This window comes from Alligator sinensis, unplaced genomic scaffold (assembly GCF_000455745.1).
Source record: "Alligator sinensis unplaced genomic scaffold, ASM45574v1 scaffold330_1, whole genome shotgun sequence".
Lineage (NCBI taxonomy): Eukaryota > Metazoa > Chordata > Crocodylia > Alligatoridae > Alligator > Alligator sinensis.
In genome coordinates this window covers 1,263,458-1,291,183 of record NW_005842178.1, presented here as the reverse complement: position 1 = coordinate 1,291,183, position 27,726 = coordinate 1,263,458, and the positions used below count along the sequence as shown (strand labels likewise).

At 44.1% G+C, this 27,726-nt stretch overlaps 1 protein-coding gene across 1 annotated transcript in view; it reads left to right on the top strand.

Annotated features, from left to right (window-relative positions):
• Positions 1-27,726, top strand: part of DNAH3 (dynein axonemal heavy chain 3) — a 129,549-nt gene that overhangs the window by 62,468 nt on the left and 39,355 nt on the right. Inside the window, exons 24-40 of the mRNA XM_025207009.1 lie at positions 1,753-1,932; positions 3,191-3,327; positions 3,964-4,165; positions 5,053-5,145; positions 5,349-5,459; positions 6,867-6,981; positions 9,796-9,994; positions 12,985-13,093; positions 15,123-15,236; positions 15,882-16,058; positions 16,918-17,009; positions 20,379-20,598; positions 22,238-22,372; positions 24,277-24,388; positions 25,046-25,287; positions 25,699-25,799; positions 25,903-26,008. Coding sequence (XP_025062794.1) covers positions 1,753-1,932; positions 3,191-3,327; positions 3,964-4,165; positions 5,053-5,145; positions 5,349-5,459; positions 6,867-6,981; positions 9,796-9,994; positions 12,985-13,093; positions 15,123-15,236; positions 15,882-16,058; positions 16,918-17,009; positions 20,379-20,598; positions 22,238-22,372; positions 24,277-24,388; positions 25,046-25,287; positions 25,699-25,799; positions 25,903-26,008 — 2,445 coding nt within the window. The remainder of the gene's footprint in view (positions 1-1,752; positions 1,933-3,190; positions 3,328-3,963; positions 4,166-5,052; positions 5,146-5,348; positions 5,460-6,866; positions 6,982-9,795; positions 9,995-12,984; positions 13,094-15,122; positions 15,237-15,881; positions 16,059-16,917; positions 17,010-20,378; positions 20,599-22,237; positions 22,373-24,276; positions 24,389-25,045; positions 25,288-25,698; positions 25,800-25,902; positions 26,009-27,726) is intronic.

Genomic DNA, 27,726 nt, shown 5'->3' with positions numbered 1-27,726 from the left:
TGCCTAGGTCCAGCTGATTGCTGCTCAGCAAAAGCACTGAGGGTGGTGAGGAGCAAATGCTACCCTTAATTTACAGGCTCCTGTAACAACCCCCAAGGGTCACCTGATACAGTGCAATCTGCCTACCTTCTTATATACCCTCTGCTTACCCTGGCTCACCCCTTACACTGAAAATTGGGAGATTTTGCACAGTTTTGAAGGGCTGGTGTCTTATCAGTGCACAAACCAATTTACAGTCATAAATAAAATCTGAATCTTGCAACTTTGTTCTCAGGAGTCCTTCTTCACACACGTAGACCCCATTAGGTGCCTATATACAAGCAGTGAGTAAGCTCCTGTTGGCTCTGGACTTAGGACCCAAAGGCCTTGTTCCCACCCTCAGACTGACCATGGCCTTTCCATTCGATAATAGGCAAATTTATTGATACACAGTGATAACAAAAGAAGCTATACAAACAACCAAGCAATTCTATAAAGCTACCAAATCCTAGGGCTGTCATCAGAGTCAAAGTCCACCTGGACAGGCTGCAGTCTTCACTCTGAGGCTATCTCTTAAGTGTCAGATGTCAGCATATCAGCAGCCTGGAGGTGGGATGCCAAGGCCCACACAGCCCCTCCATTGGGGTGGATGAGATGGGCTGGTTGTACGGCCTCTGTCCATGGTGGCTTCGGGGACCCTTCCCAGGGGATGGGGAACCCTCTCAGGGAGAAGGATGGGGAGGAGGAGGAGGAACCCGGGGTGGGATGAGACAAAGGAAAGGACCCTTTGTTACTCTCAAGTCTGCACTTTTGTATTCTCCTTCCCTCTTGGTGACTCCTGATGACTCTTCATTCGTGGCCATCTCTGGTTGGTTGTCTCTCTGTGGTCACACATCCATGTAGCTTTCCGGGCCTTCTAATTTTGTCTGTTCCCCCAAAACCAGGACTTAGGCCCCTCTGCTCTCTGGCTTGTTAGCTGGTTCCACTTTATCTCATGTTATGGGCAGCATAGTACATACTCCCAGTTTCCAGACTGTTTTTCCATACTATGTGTTCTTGTTGGCCTTGTTGCATTTGGGTTGTGTGGGACCCAAACTCTTTAGAAATCAATTGACCCCTGTTGCCCGTTCTACTTATAAGCCAATTCCCAAAAAACAAACTTTTGAATACCATTTCTAAGCCAATACTCTGATGTGCTGCAATCACAGTGCTTCAGAGCAGACTTGATTAATCGAGTCTGCTGGAGCGTGGTAATTACTGTGCTCAAGCAAACTCCAGCATCTCGTGTACCAGTGTCCCCATGCTTAAAAATGGCAGTGGAGGTGTTCAATGAGCTTTAGTTAAAGTGTTCTTGCTGCCATTTTTAAGTGCAGGGACACTGATACAAGAGACACTCCAGGTGCTTTAATTAGAGCAGGTCTTGGAGCCCCTCTAATTAAAGTGACTCCTCCCCGCCACTTCCGGAGCATGTGTATAAGCACCTGTTCTGGCTATTCAGGTGAATAAGGCCTAAACACCTGAGCCACAGTTGCACTGCACCTCCTGCTTTGTTAAAAAATTGGTTCTTTCTGGCCAGAGTGTGATATTAGAGATAAAACTCTTAGGGTTGTTTATTTTCAATTATGTAAATACCAGTAACCACATAGAAATGAAATGAGAAAATGTTGCATTAATATAAGTAATTATCTGGCATTTTCCACTATTCAGTCTCTGAATCAAAACACAATTTGAAGCAATTATGTAGATTGTAAGCATTAAATGTTCTGTTTACAGGCATGGGAAGAGAAGCTTGTTTTAATGCAAGATATTTTAGATAGCTGGTTAAAATGTCAAGCAACGTGGCTTTACTTAGAACCGATCTTTAGTTCAGAAGACATTATCGCTCAAATGCCAGAAGAGGGCAGAAAGTTTGGCATCGTAGACGCTTACTGGAAAGACATCATGACACATGCAGTAAGTGCTTGCATGTAATGGAGTGAGCATTTTTTAATTTATTTGTTAATGTAAGTATAGCTAAGCTAATTTGACAGCTTTTCCAAAGTCAGATATTTAAGTTTGCGTCATAGGAAATTGTAATGTAGAACACAGAGTCCCTAACTAAACACCTGTAATGCCTAGTATTGTATAAAAAATGGATAGGTAAGATTACCCATTCTTTTGAGATTTCTGTAGAAACTAGATACAATGGAATGAATTTAGAGAACAGTTTGAACTCTAATTGTAAATCATCTTGTTTTTGTGCAGTTAAGTTAGATTTTTCTGTTAAATGAATAGAATATTGAAGAGGGATAAGTGATTTGTGCTTCCAGAGCTTATTGAAATGAGTAGGAAGGCTTCCAGTGACTTATCTGGGCTTTAAAGGCTCACTTGGTATTAGACCAACAAAAAATATAATTTGCATGATATTTTCTGTGTTTTTGTGTGGTATTTTCTGTGCAGTAAAAATTCTGTTAGTTCATTACATTGTCAGAAAAATATATGTAACAATATGTTGAGCGATTTCCATACTTGGGATTATGGAAAGTTAGTAAGGAGTGCTAAATCTTTTTCTGCTGAATATAACCACAAGAAGTTTCTGATAGCAAGAGGTTAGATGTTTAGGAGCAGTGGAGGCTGAGATCTTTGTAAGACAGGCTACTCAGGACAACTGATATAAATTTTGAAGTAAACCAGAGATTTGCATAACAACCCAGTTTCTGTAAATTATGAAACTTGTTCTAAGAGATGCTGATCACATCAACCAAATGAGTGCAATCACAGAGAATAAATGTAAATTGGAGAACAAGCAGAAAAGATGATAAGTGGAGGGTTTCAAAGGTGCATGTCATAGAATTTTTACTCCTATTTGTAATTGAAAGAAATGTTGCAAGCCTAAAGCACATGCAAACAAGATTTGACTCTTCAAATCAGTATAATCTTTAAAATGTTCTAATGCCTGTGGATGTGATCCTATCATTTTTTTTTCCACAATCAGGCTACAACGTTATTGATACAATTTAGTCTGTACAAAGCAATGTTCTCAAACAGTAAGCACTCTCAATTGCACATTTTCATAATCTGAAGATAGGCAACAAAGAAACCAATGTCTAACTTGTCATGCTCTGTAACATATTTGGTGACCATCATTAGCATCTATTAAAGAAAAATGAAATAAACTAATCAAACCATATGTCCACATATAGTGTTTTCTACATAATTTATTTTCATAAAGGTAAAGGACACCAGAGTACTTGTAGCAACTGAACAGCCTAAGATGTTGGACAGGCTTCAGGAAGCAAATAATCTCTTAGAAGATATTCAGAAAGGGCTAAATTCTTACTTGGAGAAGAAAAGATTATTTTTCCCAAGGTAAATGTATTAATAACCCAACTTCGAGCAGTGGGAGATGTAAAAGATTCTGCAACACTCTTTGAAATAATTTTTATTGTGTCAAATTGATGCATATTTATCACAAAAATACACAGAACACAATTCTATGTTACAAAAAAAAATGAAAATCTATTCTTTTTGGAGTTAGAGCTGATTGAGCTGACCTATGCTCCACCAAAAAAGAAGAGGGGGGAGGCAAAGATGTTTTGAGCAGCAGAACTATGAGGTGGGAGAAATGCATCATCTATTTCAGAAGATCATTTCTTTAAGCGGCTGATCTGCCCCAACTGACCTCCCGGCCATACCTTCCTTCTCTGGGTCCTTGCTTACATCCTTTGCTTATCTAACAGTCTTGAAGGAAAGAAACTTTGTGCCCAGAATTTTGTCAAACATATCTCCCAACTCTGTAGTTGGTGCAGTAAAAGATGTCACCAAACAAATCCTGCTCCCTGCTTCTTCTCTGGACCATCACAGCTACAACACTACAATATGACTGTTGGGATAAGTTTTTCTAATGTAAAGAGTTAAAGCAAATTCACACTCTAATCCTGTAGCTTCTTGGATGACTATTTCTATATTTGAAATGTTTTTGTGTACTTTTAAATCTTTTAACAGATTCTTTTTCTTGTCTAACGATGAGCTGCTTGAGATTTTGTCAGAAACTAAAGATCCCCTTCGAGTCCAGCCACACTTGAAGAAGTGTTTTGAGGGAATTGCTAAATTGGAGTTTACAGAAGACTTGGAGATCACGGGCATGATCAGTTCAGAGAAAGAAACTGTTCCCTTCATAGAAAAAATTTACCCAGTGAAAGCAAAAGTAATTTTTTTAATTATAACCTATTTTGATTGTAAAGCATGTGCTTTTGGGGAAGTCAGCATTAAACAAGATGGCAGGCAGGTTTTTAAAGGTATTTAGGCTACACAGGGAGCATCTACATGTGCATTTAAGCATGCTTAAATGTAATGCATATTAAGCTAATGTGCATGAAGCAATTTTTGGCAGGTGTCTACATGTGCAGGTACTTGGCACTAAAGTTAGTGCCAAGTCCCTCCAGCCCTTCTGTGTACTCCTAGTAGCTGGGCAGACCCAGCACTAAAGTTAGTGCCGTGTTGCATCTACACATGCATTAATGCAGTTTAACTAATCACGCCTACATTTGATACCTACAGGTATCAAATGGAGGCATGATTAGCCAATCTCACCATTTTTAATGCACATTAAAGGCACACACATATAGATGCATGCCCGTAATGCACATTAAATTAGGTTAATGTGCATTAACTCATCTTATGTAGATGTGCTGATAGAGATGCAGATAGGTGCTGGATGGGATTTACAGAGAGAAAAGATGTGGGATGTACTGTATAGCAATCTTTTGGCCACATCATCCAGGAGCAAAGTGCCCCTTGGTATTACAATCATGTTGGTTTGCCCTCTCAGGGCTACATTTCCATTCTGTGCCTGTATATATCCCACTGTCTTCTTATAATGAAACTACCTATGCCTGTGGAGTTAGCTTGGTTTGCCTTCTTGTATGTACTTCTGTACTGTAGTCATCAGTGCTTATGGTCCTTTTTTGAATCCTTTAGTCCATTTTATCTGGTCTTCACCAGAGCAGAAAAAGCATGCATGATTCAGCTCATGTGGTTTAAGCCTATTTCATTTTCCCATTTTCACTTTAATCTATTTTTGTTTGTTTTAAGGGCATGGTAGAGAAATGGCTTTTGCAAGTAGAGGAAATGATGCTGGGCAGTGTAAGACAAGTTATTCAAGATGGCATTGCAGAATATGTTCAAGTAATTATCTACATTTGTTCTCTGTCTATATATAAAATATTTACAGCATAAAGTAGATCTTGAAAGTAATCTGTACTTGTACAGGTATCGAATTCTGCATAGCTGGGATGTCCTTAGACTCCTTCTGTCTGAAGTTAGTTGCATTGAGTAAAACACTTGCATCTACTTTAATTGAAGTAAAATTGTTTATTATTTTTTAAAAGATTCCCCGAAAAAAGTGGGTACTTCACTGTCCTGGACAGGTGGTTATCTGTGTTTCATCTATCTACTGGACAAAAGAAGTGTCTGAAGCTATCAAAAGAGGAACATTGCCTGTAAGGTTTTCTTATAATTCCATATTAAATCCTGCATGATGTTTAGAACTCTCCCCACATCAAACTGTTACGTATGTTTGAATGTATAAAATCTGACTTTTCCTGTTGACTTAAACAATAACAGTATTTTTTAGTGAAGTATTCTTTGCAACTTCTACCTGTGTTGACCTTTCCTTTGCATTCACTCTTGCAATCTGTATTTCCTTATGTTTCCTGTACTGTTATGGAACTGATTCTGATTTTCCTTACCTTTGTGTAAATAAGAGTAACTTCACTGAGTTCATATTATTCTTGCATGTGTGAATAAAGGAGTCAGACAGAAAGCTTCAAACTAGTGCCAGGTTCTGGAAAATGCCACTCCTGTGTGTATGCTTATTCTCATGCTTTGTCCCAATGGGATGAATATGAGGGAGCAACTGTTTGCAGGATTGAGTAGTTAAGTGGCTCTGGTTATTGCTGATTTCTCCATCTGATAAAGATACTTGGGCTGGTTGTGATAGCTTTATGTTAGCCCTCACAAAAGAACCTTCCCTTTTAAGTGTTTGCAGTTCATCCATGATCACTGCAGTCTTGTGCATTTCCTCATGGAGGGCTGACCCAAAGCACACTGCAGTAATGGAAAGACCATCTGTGGTTTTTTGGTCAGACCCAAGTAGAGGCGGACGAATACAGCAAGGTTTTTTCTAGGAATAATTACGTGATCTTTTAAATGTATTTACTTTGGCTGCCTTCATGCTCTTTCTGTCTGTGTTTGCTTTCTGGGGCTCTTCTGTCAAATGAGTCTCTTGGCAGGAATTTTCATGGAAAAGGCAAATTTTCAGTAGTTTATTATACAAGCAGCTATATTCTGGTGCTTATACTCAAACATATAGGACACAAAGCCCATCAGGGCTTCTGTGGAACTATTTGTATTTACACCAGTGGGGAATCTGGTCCCTTGTGTCCTGTTAAAATTGGTTGAATTTAAAATACTGAATATTTTCAAGAAACTGCCCACAGACCAAAAATTAGTAGTAGAAACAGTTGGCAAATAATTTCAAATAAAACAGAATTTCAGGAAAATCTTAACTTTTGCTGAATGCCTATTTTAAGAAGTTTCATCCAGTTTTACTCAATAGAGAGTATCTACATATCTCCTGGAACAGAGACTTGTCATTTGATTTAGGGAGAGAGAGAAGGTTTCCATTACCATAATTTTCAGACCATAAAGCTCTTCTGAGTGCTTCTGGTAAAATAAAATGGCAATAGATGAAGAAGACTCTTAAGTGTCTATATGGTGCCAAGGAGGCACTACTGATCTGCCTCATCTTGTTTTAAGAGTTTTTTTCTAATGACTTACACCCCTGGGAGTTCTGGGGCTGTTTGCTATCACATTTCATTAATGCTCACATCTTATTCCTCTAACAGGATTTTTTGGAGAAGAGCAACCACCAAATTGGAGAAATTGTTGAATTAGTGAGAGGAAAGCTGTCCAGTGGCGCCCGTCTCACTCTGGGGGCTCTCACTGTCATTGATGTGCATGGTAAATGCGTGACTGCTGCTCTCGTTACAGTCAAAGCAGAATTGCTATCATTAAATGAAGCAAATTATCTGAAGGAGGCAGCTGGGATGCTTCCTGCAGCAAAAGTTACATCCTGGAGAATGAGTTAAAGGATTATAGTAATCATTTTCATTTGCTAATTCACATGAGACAAAAGCTGGATGTGCAAAGCCAGCTTGTACTCATGGGCCAGATAAGTAATGATTTGAGCTTGTAGCCTGAGCAACCTCCAGCAGCCTTTTTGGCTATGTAATCTTAACACCTCTTAGACAGTTCTCCTTGCCCTTTTCATCAGCTGATGGATGGGGAGGCAACTTGCAATCTCACAGGGGAGAATTCCAGTGTACTATGCCACGGTACACTCCTGAAGTGGCAGAAAGTGATTGTGCTCTGGCTGGAGGAGGGCAGTGGAGGCTTCTTTTTGCAGAGGGGAACTCATGGCTGGGCTGGTGGGAGCAGCATATTTGCCTGGAGTGTGAGCTTCAGCCCATCTCCAGAGTAGGGGAAAGGAGGAGTCCGTCTGGGCAGGAAAGGGAGTTTGGTGGAGCAGACCTCTGCTAAACCCATCCACCATTTGCATAAAGTCACAGATGGGCCTTATGACAGGGAACTGCACCCCAGCTCTCTGACAGTCCCCCTGCTTCTCTGCGGCACCTTGTAGAACTTTGGCACGGGGAGAATTCAGCCCGGTAAGCTGGGGGGAGGCAGTGGTAAGTACACAGGTTCAAAAAACCTGAGGCAAAATTGATTCAATCTTTGTAGTTTTTTCTAAGCTGCCTAGATTGAACCAGTAACAAACTGAACTGATGTTCAGTGCTTTGGGGGACCAAGCCTGCACTGGCCCAGGCCAGGAGCTTGGGGGCACTCATGTGCACCGCCCCCTATGGCCAGGATGCCCAAGTCTGCTGACCCAGCAGCCTAGGCCTGTTTGGCAGCCAGGGTCTATGGGGTACAGAGGGGAGAGGGACAAGAAGCACTCCCTCCCCTCACCCCCCCAGCTCCCAGCTGGCCTGGGCTCACCCCAGCACCAACCCTTCCCCAGCTGTTGGCTTCCAGGAGAGGGGAGGGGGGAAACATACTGCTCCCCCACCCCTGTACCAGCCCTCCCCGCCCCAGTTGAGGTCTGCCCAGCATGGAGGGGAAAGCACCCACATGGCTGAGGAGGGGGTGGGGGTCCATCCCCCGCCCCCCCGAGGTGATGGCTGGTGAAGGGGTGGGTTTGGGGGATCCCAGCCCAGCTTGAGCTGGGGGGTAGTGAAAAGCTCCTGTGGTGGGTGATTTTCCCCCCACACTCTGGGCAGATCTCAGTTGGGGGGTGCATTCCCACCTTGCCTCCCCCCACTGACCTAGGATGTGGATGGCTGAGGAGGGGGCGGGTTTGAGCCAATCCCAGCCTCTCTCAGCTGCAGGGGGGCAGGTGAGAAGCTCCTGGGTGGGGGCTTCCTCCTCTCCCCCCAGACTCCAGCTAGGGGAGCAAATGCTAGGCAGAAGCAGAGGTGGAGGCGGGAGAGATGGTAGGGCTGAGCTGATCTCTGCCTGGTTTGCTGGGCTGCAATGGGAGGAGTAAAAACCTCCCACCACCGGGGCTTTTCTCTTCTTGCTGTACAGCCTGGGGATAGCGGGGCCTGACCTGCCATCCATTCCCCTGCCCCCCTCCCCCTCCCCACAATCCTGCTGTTCAGTGGAGGTGGGCTGGGGGAAGGAAAAAGATGTGGGATGTATGCAACCTCTGCGTGGTACAGAGCCTATGCGGTACATTTCTGGCCCTGCACAACTCCTCAGTACCTATCTTGGCTGCTCAGACTGAGCATTGGATTCTGGATAAAACTAAGTCTAATTACCAGGATCCTGTTTTCCGTGATAAAAAAATCACAAATTCTCTGATAAAAATCCCAAAATCTGTGGTTAAAATTAAATGCCCCCCACAGCCCTGCTGGTGTCTCTCACTCCCCCCCACAGCCCCCAGCCCTGCTTGTGCCCCTTGTCCCTCACCCACAGCCCCTGCCCCCCAGCTGCCACAGCAGGAGCAGGAGCAGGAGCCCCCAATGGAACACAGCAGCTGCTACAGCAGGAGCAGGAGCCAGCTCCCCCACTGCTGCCTGCTGCAGGCTTGGGTGGGGCCAGCTCCCAGTGGCAGTGTGCACTCCTGGGGGGTTTCGTGCATGGCCCCGCTGTGCCCTGCCGCGCCAGTCGCACATGCTGCACCCTGAAGAGCCTGGGGGAGGGCAGCGTTTGTGACCCATGGTTTACAGCTGGCTGGGCACACCGGCTGGGGGGGGGTTTGCAGCCTGCCTGCTCCCAGCCAGAGCGCTCGGCTGTCTGGAAACCCCCTCTCTCAGCCAGAGTGCCTGGCTGGCTGCAAAACTCCCAGCTCCCTCAGCCCCTAGCCAGCTTCCCCCCAGCCCTGCCCTGCAACCCTCAAGACCTGCTTACCTCCAGCAAAAAGAGTGAGCCTGAAGCAGCCTCTGGTAAGCGTGAGTGTTGGGCTCTGCCCTTCTCCTCTCCCTTCCCCTCCCAGCAGGGTTGAGGGTTTCCCCACCCCTTTTGCAAACAGCTCCTGGAGGCTGGAACTCAGCCAGCTTGCAGAGCTCTTTGCAAAAGAGGGAAAACCGTGGGTTTCATAAAAATGGGAAATCTGTGGTTTTCTCTTTTTCCGTGGAAAACAGAAAACCAGGATCCCTGCTAATTACTAAGCAAAAATGATGCAGCTTCCTTTCCAAAATGAGACCAAATCAGTTGCTATAAATGTTCATTTTCTGTGTATAAGTTTTTACTATATGAGCTATCTTGTTGCAGCTCGTGATGTGGTTGCAAAATTGGCTGAGGACAAGGTCACAGATCTGAATGATTTCCAGTGGATTTCTCAGCTGAGATATTACTGGGAGGAGGGAGAAGTAGTGGTACGAATGATTACAACAGAAGCTGGATATGGCTATGAATACCTAGGCAATTCTCTTCGCTTGGTTATAACTCCGCTGACTGATCGATGCTATAGGTAAAATTTGCATTGTCTATAAATAAAGCATTTACTTTCTAACTGGCATGTATTTTCCATATATTGTAACAGTTGCTAATGAAAAGAACATCAATAGTTTCATTTTCTCCTTTGTTTTATAGAAAGATTATAGATATACTGTTGCCCAAACATGGTAAAATATTTATGGTATGCAGATTCCAAGGCCTGCAGAGTAATTTTTATCTTCTAAAAAAATGGCAGCTTGTAGTAATAGAACTGTTGAGGACTTGTGTAGCTGAACAAGTCAATTCATTTCTTTGGAATAAAATATATAGGTGGGGTGTCTCTGACTGTAAAATAAATGAGGCAATTATAGAGCCATTCACAGATGTGTGACCACAGTTAGCTTCTAATTCCACTACTTGCTTGAAAGAGGCTGAAATGAAAATACTTCATCCCCCATGAGGATTTGGTAATGCCCTTGAAGCTTGCACAAGTCACAAATAATTGCAGCAGTTAATTTTTAGGTCTGTGTCTTAAAGAGCTTTCCCTAGAATTCCTCCAGACAAATTTATAGTGAGGATGTAAAGATTTTGCTTTAGGAGCTTTGGAGTCATGAACTCATGGTCACCTCTGTGTTATGCTCAAGTTCTTCCATTATCTGTAAATGTGAACACTTCTCCTTGAGCTGTAAATTGGCCTTTGCAGCAGTGTAGAATAGAGCCACGCAGTTGATATATTGGCTCTAAATCTGACTGTGGTCATTACTCTTAGGCGATGTTAACTGTAGGGAAGTTATCCACTGCTAACAGTGGGTGCATCTGGATTGCTGCCAAACATATTTTAATTGCATCCGTAGTGCAGGACAGACCTTGTTCAGCATCATTTAAAAATACTTTCTGCAACATAATTTTTTCTAGCATAGTCAAGGCACCAAGGGCTCTTTCTGGATTCAGAACTCTTTAATGGGGAGCAAGCTTTTAGTATGGAAATCATTGAGCCATAGAAAGAGAACAAAGGGGAACAATTTCCAACCTGTTTAAGCATTTCCAAGGTTTACTTTATTTATCAAGTAGTAGCATAGGCAGATCTAGAATTTTGTAAGGGGGTGGTGCAGATGCTGTGACGCATTGTCATATAATACAACACACATTTTTCTCCAATTAAAAAGCAACAAGAAACTTTACTAATTTGCTAGCTGCATAGGGCTTTATTTAGTTTAGCATTCAAGCACAAATGAATATAAATGGGCTTGTGAGGGCCTGATTGCCAACTTCAGGGTATGCCAGGCATCTGTTACTCCCCAGTCTAGCTACAGACAAAATTGCTCCCTGCACCCCCAGATACTCCACCATGGCCCCAAAGTGCCTCTCACTGCCATTTTCTGCATTGTACCTTCCACTTCAAATGCTCCCTGGCTCTACTCTGTCCCCTGTCATCCCACATATCCTCCATGTCCAGTCCCACCCCATCATGCCCCAAGTCCTGTCAGATCCCACCATCACCCTCATGCTTCACAGAGTTGTACCCTGCCCCCATGACCTCACTGCACAGACCCATTCCTATCATACCCCAGCCCTCTTGGTCTCTCACCATCCCCCTGACCCCCTCTAAGCACCCAGACTTCACTGCAGCCTCTCACAGCCTCTGGGCCCTCCTCACCTACAATTTCTCTTGTTCCCAACTGTCTTATATCCTATTCACCCCCATGACTCCCACCACTCTGCTCAGATGAAAACCCCATGTGCCCCTCACATACTCATAACACCCCAACCTCTTCCCTTGCCCAGAACCCATAGTGAATGTCTTGCTAGGGGGAGGGGGAAGGAATCCTGGGGGGACCAAACAATGCGGGTGGGGGGCAGTTTTGGTTCTTGGGGGAAAACAAGTTCCTGAGGATGTGCATCCCCAACCTACACATTTAGGGCTGAAGGAGCACTTGTTCCAACCACTTATAGCACTCCTACCCAGAGTGACCAACCTCTCTGGATCCACCTGCACCTAGCCCTGTGCTGCCTTGGTTGTGCCACTGGTTCAGCCTTTGTCATCTGCTGCAATGAATAATCCAGGAAAGCATCTCTACAGTAATTTACCTTTTCACTTCACCTTTGCAGTTCCCTCCTGCCTCTGACTGCTGTCTTACCACACAGCTCAACCTGCCTTCAGCCCTGCCCCTCCTCTCCTTGTCTCTCTTATTTGTTTTGGGTTTGAATCCCCTAGGAATAAACCTATCCAGTACAGGTCCATAGGGCACAAGTTTATTGGACATGCTGCTGGTGAGCAGAGAAACATTACCAGGAGTAGATAACAAACAGGATAATTGTAATAGAAAGGATAGCTTGATTAATGAAAGAACAAGAGTCGTTAACACATACAAAGTGAAGGGATTAGCGGGGATCAAGTACACAATAATGAACTATGAAATCACCTGACTTTCTGAGTTCTGCCTGAACAGAAATGCATCTGTTACTGCTGAGCAATTTATTTTGGACTTTGAGTGGAGCAAGAATTAAAGTGGGGTTCAACTGCATCACCAAACCTTGCTTGAGAAGTAGAGCAGAGTCGAGTCAGAGTGTTGTTTACTTATCATGCTAAATTCGATTTCAGATGTCAGGTTCCCACACCTGACATTGTGGGTGCCACTTGAGGTTAAAAGGTTTGGCTTTTACTGGCTTGCCTCACATATTGGTGTCATCTGCTTAAGAAGTAAATTATGTTTTAAAAGGTTCATTTAGGTCTGGATTTGAATTTTATTTTTGATGTATTTGATATATTTTTAATAGCTTCTGGCCCCATAAGTCAATGCTGAGGATAGGGTTGGATGACAAGCTAGTCAAATAAAAGGTCTCCTGGTAATAATGGAGAGGCAAAGCATCAGCAAGTGTCTGTGAAATCTATGAAGCAATATTAATTTATATTTGGTGAAAATCTAGCCAACAGTTTTAAGAACTACTAATGACTGTCTATGATTGTATATTCTTTTTGAGTTTTGATGATTCTGTGATTGTTGTTTCTATTTCCTTCTGTAGAACATTAATGGGTGCTTTGAAATTAAATCTTGGTGGTGCTCCAGAAGGACCTGCAGGGACTGGCAAAACAGAGACAACAAAAGATCTTGCAAAAGCACTAGCTAAACAGGTACTAAAACAAATGAAATGTTGCATTACATTGTTTGTATTTGGAGACACAAATATTCTTGGAAGTTCCTTTCTCAAATTGGCATTTGTTCAATTTGCCCTTCCACTGAGATTGCTAAAGGAAATATTGCATTTAGTGTGTGTGTGTGTGTGTGGCAGGGGTGGGCAGTTATTTCAGCTGGAGGGCCCCTTAATAAGTTTTGGTGAGCTGTTGAGGGCCATAAGGGTAGCCTTGCCCCTTGACAGGTGCCCTGTTGCCTGGTTGCCGTCTTGAGGCCGGATCTCCTGCCCATAACCCCTGACCTTTGTCACCAGAAGTCCCTCCCCTTGCCCCCGGAAGTACTTCTTTTTGTGGGGGGCGGGCAGCATCTCGGAACCAGAAAAAATATATATACTAAAAATCAAACATCTACTATAATGTGTTTTAATTTTATTTTAAAAAGCCAATTTTGTCCTGATTTGTGTGTGCTTGCATAGTGTATATAGAGGTGATTGCGTAATAGCTCAAAATGAAGTCTTACTTTTTTATATTGTGGAGGGGGTATGGGTGGGTGGGTATGGGGTTTGTGGGGGGCTGTGTGTGTGGGTGTGTGTGTGTATGCAGGGTGTGGGTGTATGTGGATATGTGGGGGTGTGGATGTGGGTGGGTCAGTATGGGGTTTCTGGGGAGCTGTGGGTGTGTGGAGTTTCTAGGGGGGTTGCTTGTAGGGATGTGTGGGTATGGGGGCTGTGGATATATGGCGGGGTTCTGGGGTATGTGGAGGGGGAGGTTGTGTGGCAGTGTGCGACTAGGGGATATGAGGTGTGGGTGGGGGAGATGGGTGCATGTGTATGGTGGGGTGTGTGTGTGTGGGCCCCCCCCCTACAAACACACCCTCCTCACACACGCCCCCTTGCCATTGAGCACAGCCCCTGCTGCCAGTGGCACCAGCAGGCAGTGGGCCATCGGGGCACTCATGACCTGCAGCAGGCAGAGCCTCCTTGTGGTGCGTGGTCCCGGCGAGCCCCAGGACTGGATGTGGCCAAGCTGCTGGCTCCATTGCACATGGCTCATATGCAGTTCACAGGTTTTCTGCCCATGCCCCGTGCCGCTGGTGGGGTGTCCTGTGTGATGAAGCCTGCAGTGCAGGTTATGGGGCTCAGCTTGGGTGACAGAAAGAGGGGCAGAATCAGCCTGGCTCCATAGCGTGAAGCTCCCTGCTGTTCCACATGACCTGCACGTGGCACTGAGTGGGGCTGGGACATCAGCTCCATCATGCGGGACTCCCCTTGGAGGTGCATGGCTCAGGTGGAGAACACAGGCACTGTACGTGAGCCCTGGTGAGCCCTGCATGGAGCCAGGTGGACCCTGCACCCCTGCCAGTCTGGGCTCCACACTCCTTCCTCTGGACCCTGGGCTCCCACCAGCCCCTGGGCACCGGTATGGGCCCCGCGCTCCTGCCCAGCTGCTGCTTCACTCCTACCTGCCACCACTTCTTTCCCTCCCTCCCGCCTGCCTGCTTGCTGCCGTTTCCCCCTGCCAGCTACCACTGCTGTTACCGCTTTCCCCACCTGCCCGCCACCACCATTTCCATGCCCTCGCCTGTCACCACCACTTTCAGCCCGCCTCTCACTGCTGCCACTTCCCTTCCTTCCTGCCCCTGACCCGCTGCTGCCACCCCCTGCCCTCTACCACTGCTTCCTTACCTGCAGGGCTGGGGTCAGGGCCGTCCTGTGGGTAAGCGTGCAGTGCAGGCTGTTGTCATGGAAGTGAGTGTGGCTCAGCTCCATGCAAGTACAGCAGGGGCAGCCTGGGGCAGGCTGGATACAATGAATTGGTAGGCACCCGCCCACGGGCCAGATAAAATTACCTGGTGGGCTGGATCCGGCTCGCGGGCCATATTTTGCCCGCCCCGGTGTATGGCATCCTACTTGACCAGTTATCTTGGCAGTAGTCACCCAGCTCTGTTTACACAAGCCAAGAATTCTGTAATGAATTTTACCTTAACACTAAATGGTGTTGTGTGTATGTATTTCTTTCTTTCTTGCAGTGTGTTGTCTTTAACTGCTCTGATGGTCTTGATTATAAAGCCATGGGTAAGTTCTTTAAGGGACTGGCACAGTCTGGAGCTTGGGCCTGCTTTGATGAGTTCAACAGGATTGAGGTAACTTTTTAGTTAAGGTAGTTAAAACAGCAGTTACAAATTGAAAGCGTAGCTTTAGAGTTAGATATGAACGTAGTTTCTTGTTTTTAGGATAGCTTGCAATTTAGGCTCAGGTTACGTGCATTAAACTGCATGCACTCCTGTTGTATAGCATGTACACATCTTATATGTATTTCTTTGTGAAAATTTGAATCCCTTGTTTTTAATTTTAAGGACTGTTCTCAATTATTCTTACTCTAATGTCTCTTATATGGGATTTTTAAATGCATTCAGCACTGTCCTAACTATTCTTTCATAGACTTCTATATGAGTTCTACAACCAACTTCCTTGAAAGCATAATGTTGATACTTTGGAAAATATCATCCATAATCTGTATTCTAGTGTTCTGTAGTTTGTTCTGTCACCTTTGTGTTTTGATTATGTAGATTATTTTAGTCAGTTTCCCTACCAATGTTAAAAGCAAGCATAGTAATTTTCTGAAATTATTTCATTCTGATGGGTCCAGGTACAGTCTGATTTCTATCTTTAGGCAATCATAAAGCCATTAAGCTATAAAAAATCTTTTTTTCCCAATAAATTCTGCTTTTATGTTGGCTAGAGGTATGAAAAGTTGGAGGTTTTTAAATTTTCTTTCTTATCATCAGGTTGAAGTCTTGTCTGTCGTGGCACAACAGATCCTCAGCATACAACAGGCTATTATTCGAAAATTGAAGACTTTCATCTTTGAAGGCACAGAATTGTCCCTTAATCCAACCTGTGCTGTCTTCATCACTATGAATCCTGGGTATGCAGGACGGGCAGAGCTTCCTGATAATCTAAAGGTTAATCTGGTGTTTTGATTTCTTGTGAAAATGGAGCGGAATTTGCAGCTTGTATTCTAACATAGTAAAGATAGTGGAAAAGTAACCATGTAACATAATGATGCAATGCTATTAAAGTGTTCTTATTTTGATGCACTATTTGTTATGTTATAATAATGTGTTTAGTGTTGCCCTGAAAATATGGACAATAGATCTGAGTCTGATCTTGCTTCTACCAGTATTATGCTGGTTAACTCTGTTAACTTTAGTGGAGTTTCTTCTAATTTACACAGGAACGCCTTCTCTTGTGCTTAGTTCTGCTGTAGTCAATAGGAGAACTCACATGAATAAGAAGAGTTCACATTAGGGTTTACAGCGGGGGTGTCAAACATATGGACACTAGGCCAGATCTGGCTCAGAGAGCTGGGTCATCCAGCCTGAAGACTTTTGCCCTGACTCTGGCTGCAATGGAGGGATTTTCCTTTGGTTGCAGCGAAACACCTGGGGAAGACCAAGGTCTGCGGTGTTGGAGCCTCGGCAGTACTGTGGCTTGTTCCTGTGGTGGCAGCCAAGTGCCTGTGGTATCAGGCTTCTTCCCATGGTGCTGCTGGGACTCCAGTGCTGTAGCTGTCATGTGGCACTTGGGTGCCACCATGGGAAGTTCTCAGCATTGTAGCCAGACTCTCTTGACAGCACCATCATAATACATAACAGCAGCAATGTTGCAGTCTTGTGATCTTTGAATTGACTCCAGTGTTTTGCATTGAAAGCAAATGACAAAACGCTTTGAATTTACAGACGAATACTGTGCCTATAAACTAATAGAAGTAACTGCCTTAATGTCTGGTCTACCTTTTTCTAATTATATTTTTTCTCATAGGCATTGTTCCGAACAGTTGCTATGATGGTTCCAGATTATGCTTTGATTGGTGAAATTTCACTTTATTCAATGGGATTTTTGGACTCTAGAAGGTAAGTCAGGTTGGAATTTCCACTTGCAAAAATGCTTCCCAACTGTGAGTGGGCGGTGATGTTTCTACAAATCCCTTGGACTACATTTTTGAACTCTTTTCCCAGGCAAGTATTAATATCAGTGAAAATCAGGCAACAAAATTCACTTGCGTTTCTTTGAAAATGCTTAATTTAAGGTACATTTTTTTGATAATCCATTCTGATACTTCTGCAAAGCACAAGCCACATGACTCTGATCATACTTTGTACAACAACAAAAACACATGACAAGTGCAGTGTTACCTGTTATAAATCTTTGGCTGTGAACAGACGTTACTTTTGTCTTTGAAGAAACTATTTTCCCCAGGGCAAAGTGTGATTGTTCAGACGTCCACATCCATTGCCCCTAAACAAACCCTAAAAAGTTTGCAGGATATAAAGTGCTAGCAGTTTGTCCTGGGGCAGTGTGAAATGCACCAGAATGGTTATTCTGGGATTGCATCATTGGGTCAATGGCAGAAAAGCAGCAGTGCGTTCAGCCACTCATTAAACAGTATTTAGAAGGGTTTGTTAGAAGGCTGTGCATGCCAGTCCTGCAATTTACCTATTCTGGGACAAACACCAGCATAACTTGTTCAGGGACAGATGCAGTGTCTGTTGCTAGCGTTTGCTGCTATGAGTGAGATGCATTTCTGAGCACAGAGCCAGCAAAAGGACTACATTATTTAAACTTCTGTATGTGGTACACAGACTGTCTAGTAGTACTTGGCATAGGAGTGAAAATAAAGTTTTATGTACAGCAGTGGTATATAAATAGGGAAACAACATTTCCATTGGGGCTGTGTGAAACGGAAGTGTTCTGTTTCGACCAGCGTTTCAGCGTTTCGACGGAACAGTTTTTCATTTCAACTTTTGTTTTAAGTTGAAACGGCTGTTCCGTTTTGTTCCGCCAGAACGTTTTGCCGTTTCGACCCAGTTTTGATGTTTCGCCCATAGTATATAATGGGGAAGGTTGTAACAGGCTATAACTTTGTCATTTCTGGTTGGATTTGGATGAAACTTGCAGGAATGGTAGTCCCTTCTGAGGGCATAAAGCATGCCATGTTTCAAGAAGATATATGCTAGGCATTCTGAGAAACTGCGCCCCAAAGTCTTGAGAGAAAAACTCATGTCACGTGTACATGTTACGCCACAGTGGGATCAAAACTACAGGAATGGTAGCCCCTGCTGAGGCAACAAAGCCTGCCAAGTTTCAAGGAGATAGGTTAGGTGCAGGGGGTTCAGAGAAACTGCACCCCAAAATTCTGAAAGCAAAACTTGTGTCACATGTATGTGTTAAGACACAGTGGGGTCAAAACTGCAGGCATGCTAGCCCCTGTGGAGGCCACAAAGCCTGCTAAGTTTCAAGGAGATCGGTGTAGGGGGTTTGGAGAAATTGCACCCCAAAATTTTGAAAGCAAAACTCAAAAACTCACGTCACATGAGTCAAAACTGCAGCCCCTGCTGAGGCCATGAAGCCTGCCAAGTTTTGAGGAGATAGGTACAGGAGTTTGGGGGAAACTGCACTTCAAGCTGCGGACAAGCAAAACTTGTGACATGGGTGACGCTGTTTGTGTTAAGGCTTAGCAGGGTGAAAGCTGCAGGCCTGTTAGCCCCTGCTGAGGCCACAAAGCCTGCCAGCTGTCAATGAGATAGGTACAGGGGTTCTGGGTTTTGGTGCCCTGCACCTCTGGCCACAGGCAGGCAAAACTCATTTCATGGGTGCTTATGCAACTGTGTCTGTCTTGGGGCAGGGGGAACCACTGCAGGCCTGGCTGCTAGGCCCTGCTGCAGCCACTAAGCCTGCCAGCTGTCAAGGAGATCGGTGCAGGGGGGTTCTGGGGCCCTGCAACCCTAGCTGCTCACAGGCAAAACTCGTGTCATGGGTGCCTGTGCAACTGCTGCCTCTCATCAGGCAGCAGGACTGAAGATCCCCCATCACTTGTCACCTGAGGGTAATAATTGACCACAGTATGAACATGAGCCGGCAGTGTGATGCTGTAGCCAGCAGGGCCAACAATACACTGGCATGCATCAATTGATGCATCTCCAGCAAAACCATTGCAAAGAGGTGATTCTCCTGCTCTACTCGGCTCTACTCAGCACTGGTGAGATCGCAGCTGGAGTACTGTATCCAGTTCTGGGCTATGCACCTTAACAAGGACGTGGTAAAGCTTAAGAGAGTCCAGAGAAGGGCCATTTGTATGATCAGAGACTTGCAAGGCAAGCCATATGAGAAAAGGCTGTGGGACCTGGGACTCTTTGGCCTGAAAAAGAGAAGGCTGAGAGGGGACTTGGTAGCAGCTTACCGCTACATCAGAAGTGTACATCTGGGGCTCAGTTAACAACTGTTCACCAGGGCACCCTTGGGGAAAACTAGAAGTAACGGTCACAAACTCCTGGAAGATCGTTTCAGACTCATTTCAGGCTCAACATTAGGAAAAACTACTTCACAACTAGGGTGTCCAGACTGTGACCATTACTTCTAGTTTTTCCCAATGTGCTGTTTTTCTAGTGCCTGTATGTATTGGTACTAACAAATGACACATTAGACTAAGTTAATGCACAGTAATTGATGCACCTGTATAAATGGTGGTGCTTTACTGTGCATTTGATTAGTCTAATGCTTAGTAAAGCATCTTGTGTAGTCGCACCCAATGGCTCCCAGAACTCCAGCCATGTGCGCAACAGATTAACTCTTTAGGGGCATGAGTTAGGTGTAAGCAAATACATACAACACACAAACAGATAGGCATTTGAGAGGGGTTCTGACATTGCTATTAAGGGCATGAGAAACGCAGAAATCCAGGCAAAAATAATAAATCCAGCATCCACTTCCCTGCCCCAGTTTCCTTACATCTCCAGGGCATTCTTTGGCTGCGGTCGGGCTCTGTTGTGGTCCAAGATCCATCTTTGGAGCTCCTGGAGTCTTCCCAGTACAACTTGCTTCTTCTAACCTAAGCTGATTCTAAGCTAAACCCCCTTGCTATAAAAACTAAAAGCTTCCTATGTATTTCTGGATGTGTCTAGACTGAACAGTTATTGTGCCTAATACCTATACCCTCAAACACACTGTGCTGCTCTGCGCATGTTGCTTCCTGACCAGAAGCAGTGTAGCCATGTCTGTGAAATGTTGGGACTAATTAGTCCTGCTAACTGACAGTAGTGATTAGCCAGCCCATGGCATCTTGTGGGCTTGACTATACTACTTTGAATTCCATATGTATTTAGGTAATTTTGTGTAAACTGACATTGTACCATTCATTTGAGCATCTGGATTTGGGGTATCTAAACAATTTACATATTAGCCATGATATTTGCATTTCATGTGTGATATTTTAATATCCACAGCCTTGCCCAAAAAATTGTTGCCACCTACCGTCTTTGCTCTGAGCAACTGTCATCTCAGCATCACTATGACTATGGAATGCGTGCTGTTAAATCTGTCTTGACAGCAGCTGGAAACTTAAAACTAAAGTACCCAGAAGAAAATGAAAGTGTCTTATTACTTCGTGCTTTGCTAGATGTGAACTTAGCTAAATTTTTGGCACAGGATGTGCCTCTGTTTCAGGTATGGTATCAAGCGGATGCATTTAAACACTATAGCTTTGACTGCTGCTTTATGAGCTTAGATAAATAGACAGATGGACGGCCATGATAAACCAAGCCAGACCATTACCTTAATTTAAATCAATTCAGCCCAAACTCTGTCCTTATTTGTATTGATAATATCCTACTACAATCAGAGAAATAATCTGAGGGCATGACTTGACTCCTAATTTAATTTTTAAAAACAGGCTTATAGCAATGTCTTTTAAGTTACCTTGTGAAATGTTGCAAGGTGTCATGTTAATGGCACTTCATATAGAAACTCCATCAATTCCTCTGAATGGAAACTATTCTTTGTAAATTTTATATCTTGGCTTGGTGTTGTAAACACGGTCAGCAAGTTAAATTAAAAGCAGTAAAAATGACCTGTTAAGGCAAAGTGAAATTGCTCTGACTCTGCTGCTTCTTGAGAGGAGGATAACAAATGTATTGAGCTCTGGACCATCAGTATTGATTATAAGGACCTAAAATCTGGACTACACATGATACCTACCCACAAAGTCACCACTGTGAAAGAACAGAACCATATCTTCCCGTTTAATCATTTCATCTCTTCCCTTGCTCCTCCAGTGAATTCAAAGGCAAAATTTCTGTGTTGAGCTACTTTGGCAGATACAATTTGTGTCTGTGTATGACACTAATTCATGTATTTCTGCTGTACAGCTTACATTCTCCAATATTTGATTGTGGACATACATGAGTTATTTATAGGTGCAAGTACTAAGATTTGCGCATTCAAATATCTTTGGGTCCAAATTTGTGACTGCAGTTTGTGCCTATGAGCAGGGATTTTGGTTTTCTCTGATTAAAAAATCACAAATTCTCTGACAAAAAATTGCAAATTCTCTGATTAAAACCCCCCAAATCCATTATTAAAATTAAAAGCCCCCTGCAGCCCCCCCAGCCCCTCACTGCCCCACAACAGCCACCTGCCCTACTTGTGTCTCTTGTCCCCACCCACAGCCCCTGCCCCCCCCGCCCCCAACAGCAGGCAGCTGCAGCAGAAGCAGCATGGAGCCAGCTCCCCCACTGCTCTGCCTGCTTGGGTGGGGGTGGGCCCAGCTCCTGGCTCCCCCCAGCCGTGACCTTCAACTCCTCAGCCCTGCCAGAGGGCCCCCCAACCCCCTGCAAGCCCCACTTACCTCAGGCTCCAGGAGCAAAGAGTGAAGCTGAGCTGAGCAGAGCTGTGGCTAACTGAGAGCCATGAACTGAGTGGCTGTTGCCCTCCCCCTTCCCCTCCCGCTCCAGGCAGGACTTCAGGTTTCCCACCCTGTTTGTAAACAGCTCTTGCAGGCTGGAGCTCAACCAGCCTGCAGAGCTGTTTGCAAAAGCAGGGAATCTGTGGGTTTCTCTGCTAAAAGGAGAAATCCACGTTTTCTCTGATAAAAAGGGGAAGTCCATGGTTTTATCTGTTTTTCCATGGGAAACGGAAAACCAGGATCCCTGCCTATTTGTTAGCCCTCAGTCCAGCTGAAAACATTCCCCCTTAAAGTTGAATTTCCTGTATGATCAGTATTCTTTTTATCTTACTTTATGCTCTAGCCATTCATTTGTAGTAAGCTATTCTATCATGAAGTTCTGTGTTATTTTTTTCTTACCAGGGTATCATATCTGACCTCTTTCCTGGAGTGGTCCTTCCTACACCAGACTATGAACTGTTTGTCCAGGCACTGAATGAAAATATTAAAAAAATGAATCTTCAACCAGTTCCTTGGTTTATTGGAAAAATTATTCAGGTATTTTTTTAAGTATTACCATCTCAAAGTAGATTATTTTATACATACATCTTTAAAGCACATGTCTCAGTGCCTTATTTGTGCCTAAATTGTTAGCTAACAGGGTGTTACAGAAAGCTTGACCTTACAAAATGAAAAAAAAAATCCCCTCGGAGGTAACAACACTGAAGGGAAAGACCTATCCTGATAACAGTAAGTATTGCAATTAGTCAGGCTTCTGGTCATGTGGCAAGGGTACTAGACTTTCAGTCTAGCCTAACCCATATAACTTGGTCCAGACAATGAGATTCTATCTCTTACTAAGGGAAACAGTGTAGCCTATCGGAGAGAGCACTGCACTGGGACTTAAACGACTGTCTAACCTTTTGAGTGATCTTGGGCAAGTCAGTTAATCTAATTTTGCTTTAGTTTCCCTATCTTTAAAATGTTAATAAGGATGTTGACCTCTGATGTAAATTGTTTTGAGATCTAGGTGGTGGTATTACCAGCACTCAGGGGTATTGTCTTTTACTCACTCTGCCTAGTTTCATAGAATCATAGAACATTAGTGTTGGAAGGACCTCAGGAAATCATCTAGTCCAGCCCCTTGCTCAAAGCAGGACCATCCCCAACTAGATCATCTCAGCCAAAGCTTTGTCTAGCTGGGTTTTGAAAACCTCCAAGGATGGAGCTTTCACCACCTATCTGGGTAACCTGTTCCAGTGCTTTACTCTACCCTCCTAGTGAGAAAATTCTTCCTAATATCTAACCTAAACTTCCCTTGGTGCAACTTGAGACCTTTTCTCCTTGTTCTGTCATCTGCCACCACTGAGAACAGTCTAGCTCCATCCTCTTTGTAGCTCCCCTTCAGGTAGTTTAAGACTGCTATTAAATCCCCCTCTGTCTCCTCTTTTCTAGACTAAATAAACCCAGTTCCCTCAATCTTTCCTCATAAGTCATGTCCCCCAGCCCCCTCACCATTTTTGCTGCCCTCCACTGGACTCTCTCCAATTTGTCCACATGGTTTCTGTAGTGGGGGGCCCAAAACTGAACACAGTTCTCTAGATGTGACCTCACCAGTGCTGAATAGAGGGGAATAATCACTTCCCTTGACCTACTGGCAACACACCTACCAATGCAGCCCAGTAAGTCGCACCATTGTACACTTAGCTCTCTAAAGCAGGGTGATATGCAAGTGGCAAAACTGACAGGTGGATAGGCAAGTGTCAGACTGGTGGAACCTGACTAAGCCTCAGGTCTTATCCACATGAGACTTTCCATGGTTTACCTGAGTTAGTTAAACAGGTGCAAAAGGCTGGGTGGATGCTCTTACTTGGGTTTACTTCAGTCTTATTTGGGCACAGCTTGAGCTGATTAGGAATTGATTTAAAGGTAGGAAAAGTCAACTCTTAAATTTCAATGAGAATGTCTTCACAGTGGATGATAATAGTTTAACCAAACAGTTTAAGAATAAATAGAAGCTCACCCAGTGCTACTTTCTACTGCAGACAAGGCCTAAATCGGTGTCATTTATGTACTGAGAGCTTGGACATGGGACACCTAAACAAGTGGACTGGATAAAATCACCCTTTATAGAAGTGAACAAATGATGTAAAGTCCTACCTTGGTGTAAACAACTTCAATCTGGATAAAGTTGCCCTAGACTATTACATGCTTCTCTCTCCACTTAGTGACAAATGCTGTCATATCACTTCTTGCATGCAGCTGTTCCCACATAGCTGCTGGTCTGTCTGTCTGTCTGGGTGTGATTAAGAGCAAGGATGCAGCTGGTTGTCCCTGGATTGACAATTCTGTTGTCCCTACACAATAGTACAAGAATTCAGGAGAGTCATGTAGTTTTACTCTCATTACGTTCTGTTCTGTATATGTTAAATTAACATATAAACCTTTTGTCACTGATTCAGATTTATGAGATGATGCTGGTGCGCCATGGATACATGATTGTTGGTGATGCTATGGGTGGAAAGACCTGTGCCTTTAAAGTGCTAGCAGGAGCCCTTGGTGATTTATATGCAGGTAAAAATAGAAATCTTGTCTCCAAGGTCCCTCATAAAAAGCTGTTAATTCTATGACCAGTGATGGTGTTTAACGAATGTAAGTTCAGGTTGTTATTTTTATTCTTACCCGGCTGAAGAACAGAAGAGAGTTTGGATAACCAGGGACAGGATTCGAAACCCACCATTGTCTGACCGACTTTATTGGTTTCAGACATTTTATTAAGCAGTATATTCATACCTCATAGTCTTGCAAAACTGGTAGGAGTAGTCTCATCAAATAATTTACTTGAAGCATAACATCTGTCTGAAAAATGATGGAACAAAAATGGCACCTTTCTGCCTAACTGACCCACTCCCAAAGAAAGATTCTGGGCTGTTACAAGTGCAGGAACAGATTTGTTGCTCTTTTTCCCTGTTCATTCTTTTTTACCTTGTGCTTTCGCATACAGCAACTTGCTCCTGCCTTTTGCAAGAACATGCTCTAAGTTTGAGTAAAAAGGTTGCTACTCACTGCTGGCTACCTTATAGGTATATCATGTCCTTTTGTCTTTGACAGTTACAGTGGGGCCATCAGGGATGTTCCATTTCTATACTTCATTTGCTAAACCTAATTTTAAAGCCCTTTTACTTTCTCTCTAGCTATTCAAGTCAACTTTTTGTTTTAATTTGTACTCAGATAAATCCATGGATGAATTTGCTGTCGAGTACAAAATTATTAACCCCAAAGCTATTACTATGGGACAACTCTATGGGTGTTTTGACCCCGTGAGCCATGAGTGGACAGATGGAGTCCTTGCAAATGCCTTCAGAGAACAAGCATCTTCAACCTCTGATGAACGCAAGTGGATTATATTTGATGGCCCAGTGGACGCAGTTTGGATAGAGAACATGAATACTGTGCTAGATGATAACAAGAAGGTAACCATCACTTTTGCCAGTTATGTGTAGGAATCATCTAATTTATTGAAGTGAGGTTGTTTATTGCCCGTTGTTATACAGTTCTTCTAAGTAAAATAAAATACATGAATGTCTCTCTCCAGCTGGAATTGAAATTTGTTTATTTACAAAATAATCATGATTTTTAGCTGCTGAAAAAGTATTAGCAAACTAGAGACAGATAATACTGCAGCATTCTCTTTTTCTTTGTGACTAGTAGCAGTAGCAAATGGAAGAGCTAAGTCAGGGTCTATAAATATTACAAGCTGGGAAAACATAAATGAATGCAAACTCGCATTAAGTGCAACAGTTGATCTTGTGACAGACATGAGTATAAATGAATGCTCAGCTATAACATGATTAACCCGTATTCATGGGATGTTTTCCTTCTAGCTGTGTTTAATGAGTGGTGAAATAATTCAGATGAATTCCAAAATGAGTTTAATTTTTGAGCCAGCCGACTTAGAGGAGGCATCTCCAGCAACTGTCAGCAGGTAATGTGGAAGCAGCCAAGGCTGACCTATCCCATGCAACAGACCCAAATTTGAATATGCATTGCAAATACATTTCTGCATTGTAACTACTTATTCTTCCTAGGTGTGGGATGATCTATATGGATCCTCAGCAGCTAGGCTGGAAGCCTTTGAAGGATTCCTACATGGACACACTACCCCCAGACCTGCAACAGGAGCATAGAGAACTGGTATGAGCTTCAATTTCTTCTTTTATTTACTATGTCCCACTGAATCCAAGGACCCCTGTAAAAAATGTTAAAGTTCCTCCATCAATTGCATGCTTCTCAGCAGTTAGTTTTTGGAAACTACCCATTGCCTCACAGGGACTTAGTAATGGGCCTGAGAACTGCAGATATGATGGGTCCCTGAAAAAAATTCTGGGGAAAAGTGTGCATTAGAAATGTGCTGGGTGGGCCTTTCACATGTTTAGTGCTTTTAAGAAATGCCTACCATAATATTATCTTCATCAAGTACCTGATCCTACAAACATTCACCAGGTTGAGTAGGATCATTCATCTGAATATAAGGACTACTCGTGTTGTAAGGATTTCTAAACACTCTTCTGAAATGAGGGATGAGACTAAATTAGCAATATTGCACTTCTCCTGTTTTAATAATATCCAGTTTTGCATTTAGAAGTATTTTGGTAGGGACTGAAAGCTGCAGCATAAATATAGTTACCTTATTTACTTGAATCCAAGATAAGGTTTTTTTCTCCCAATGAGTGTGGGGCAAAAAAGCCTCATCTTGGATTCAAATACTGGTCCAGGGCAGATGGCAACTTAGCTTTGGCTTTGGCTCAGGGCTTGGGGCTGAAACTGGAGCTGCACCCCTGCCTGTCCCAGGTCGGACCCCATTACTTCCCACTGTTGGTTTTCTAGTTGTAAGTGAAGCAACAATAACACTTGAATAAAAACAAGTTAAAACTTCAATAGAAAATTCAAGTTCTAGAAATCCAGTATTAGTGGGTCAGTAAATAACGTGATCCTTAAGATTCTGCTGATGTTTTCACTTGGTTCAGGAGCAACGTTTTTCTCATTTGAAGGACATGGAAATGGTTGGACCATAGCTAACTTCCTTCTGCCCCAGTCAGCAGATCTGGGTAGTACGAAATTTCGGCAGCCGTTTCATTTCGGAGGTGTTTCAGCCCGTTTCGGCACCTGAAACACCGAATCTAAAATGAAACGGAAGGCTCCGAAACATCTCCAAAACTAAATGAAACCATCCAAAACGTTTCAGAAATGTTTCAGATGTTTTGGAGCCTGGCTTGCAGGGAACAAACTAAGAAGAGGGAGGGAGAAGAGGGGCAGAAGGACTGCTCTGATATTGACATCTGTAGCTGGCCAGTGTCTGCAAGCTGTCCCTGCGGTCCCTTCCAATCCCAGTGCTCTTGGGGAGGGACGGCAGCCTGCTGTCATCCTGAGCGCCGATCCAGGGTCCTGCGTCTCCTGGGAGGAGTTTGGCACAACCCCGCAGCCCTTCTGGGGGCCACAGGCTCCTGGATCTGTGCGCGGGATGACAGCAGGCTGCCGCTGTTGGCTGAGGCCAGCACCTGAGTCTGCTCGGCACAGCGTGTGCCAAGCATAGCTGGGGGAGCCGCGGGAAAAGCCCCCATGGCTGCTCTGTCTGGCTGCGTCCCCTGCTTGGCCCAGCCTCCCGAAACCTTGAAAAAAAGAAAAAAAAGCCCCCACTCACTGGCTGTAGCAAGGGCTGTGGGGGATCTGGGGCCTTCTGGCAGAGCCCCCGTGCCCTGCCCCTGATGGCGCCCCCCTCCCCCCACCTGACCCCAGTATCCTAGCACTTTTTTTTTTTTAAAGCCTCACACTCACCAGCTGCAGGAGTGGTGATTGGGGCCTCTGAGCGCTCATGGCAGAGCCCCCATGCAGCGTGGGGCAGTGGGGCTCAC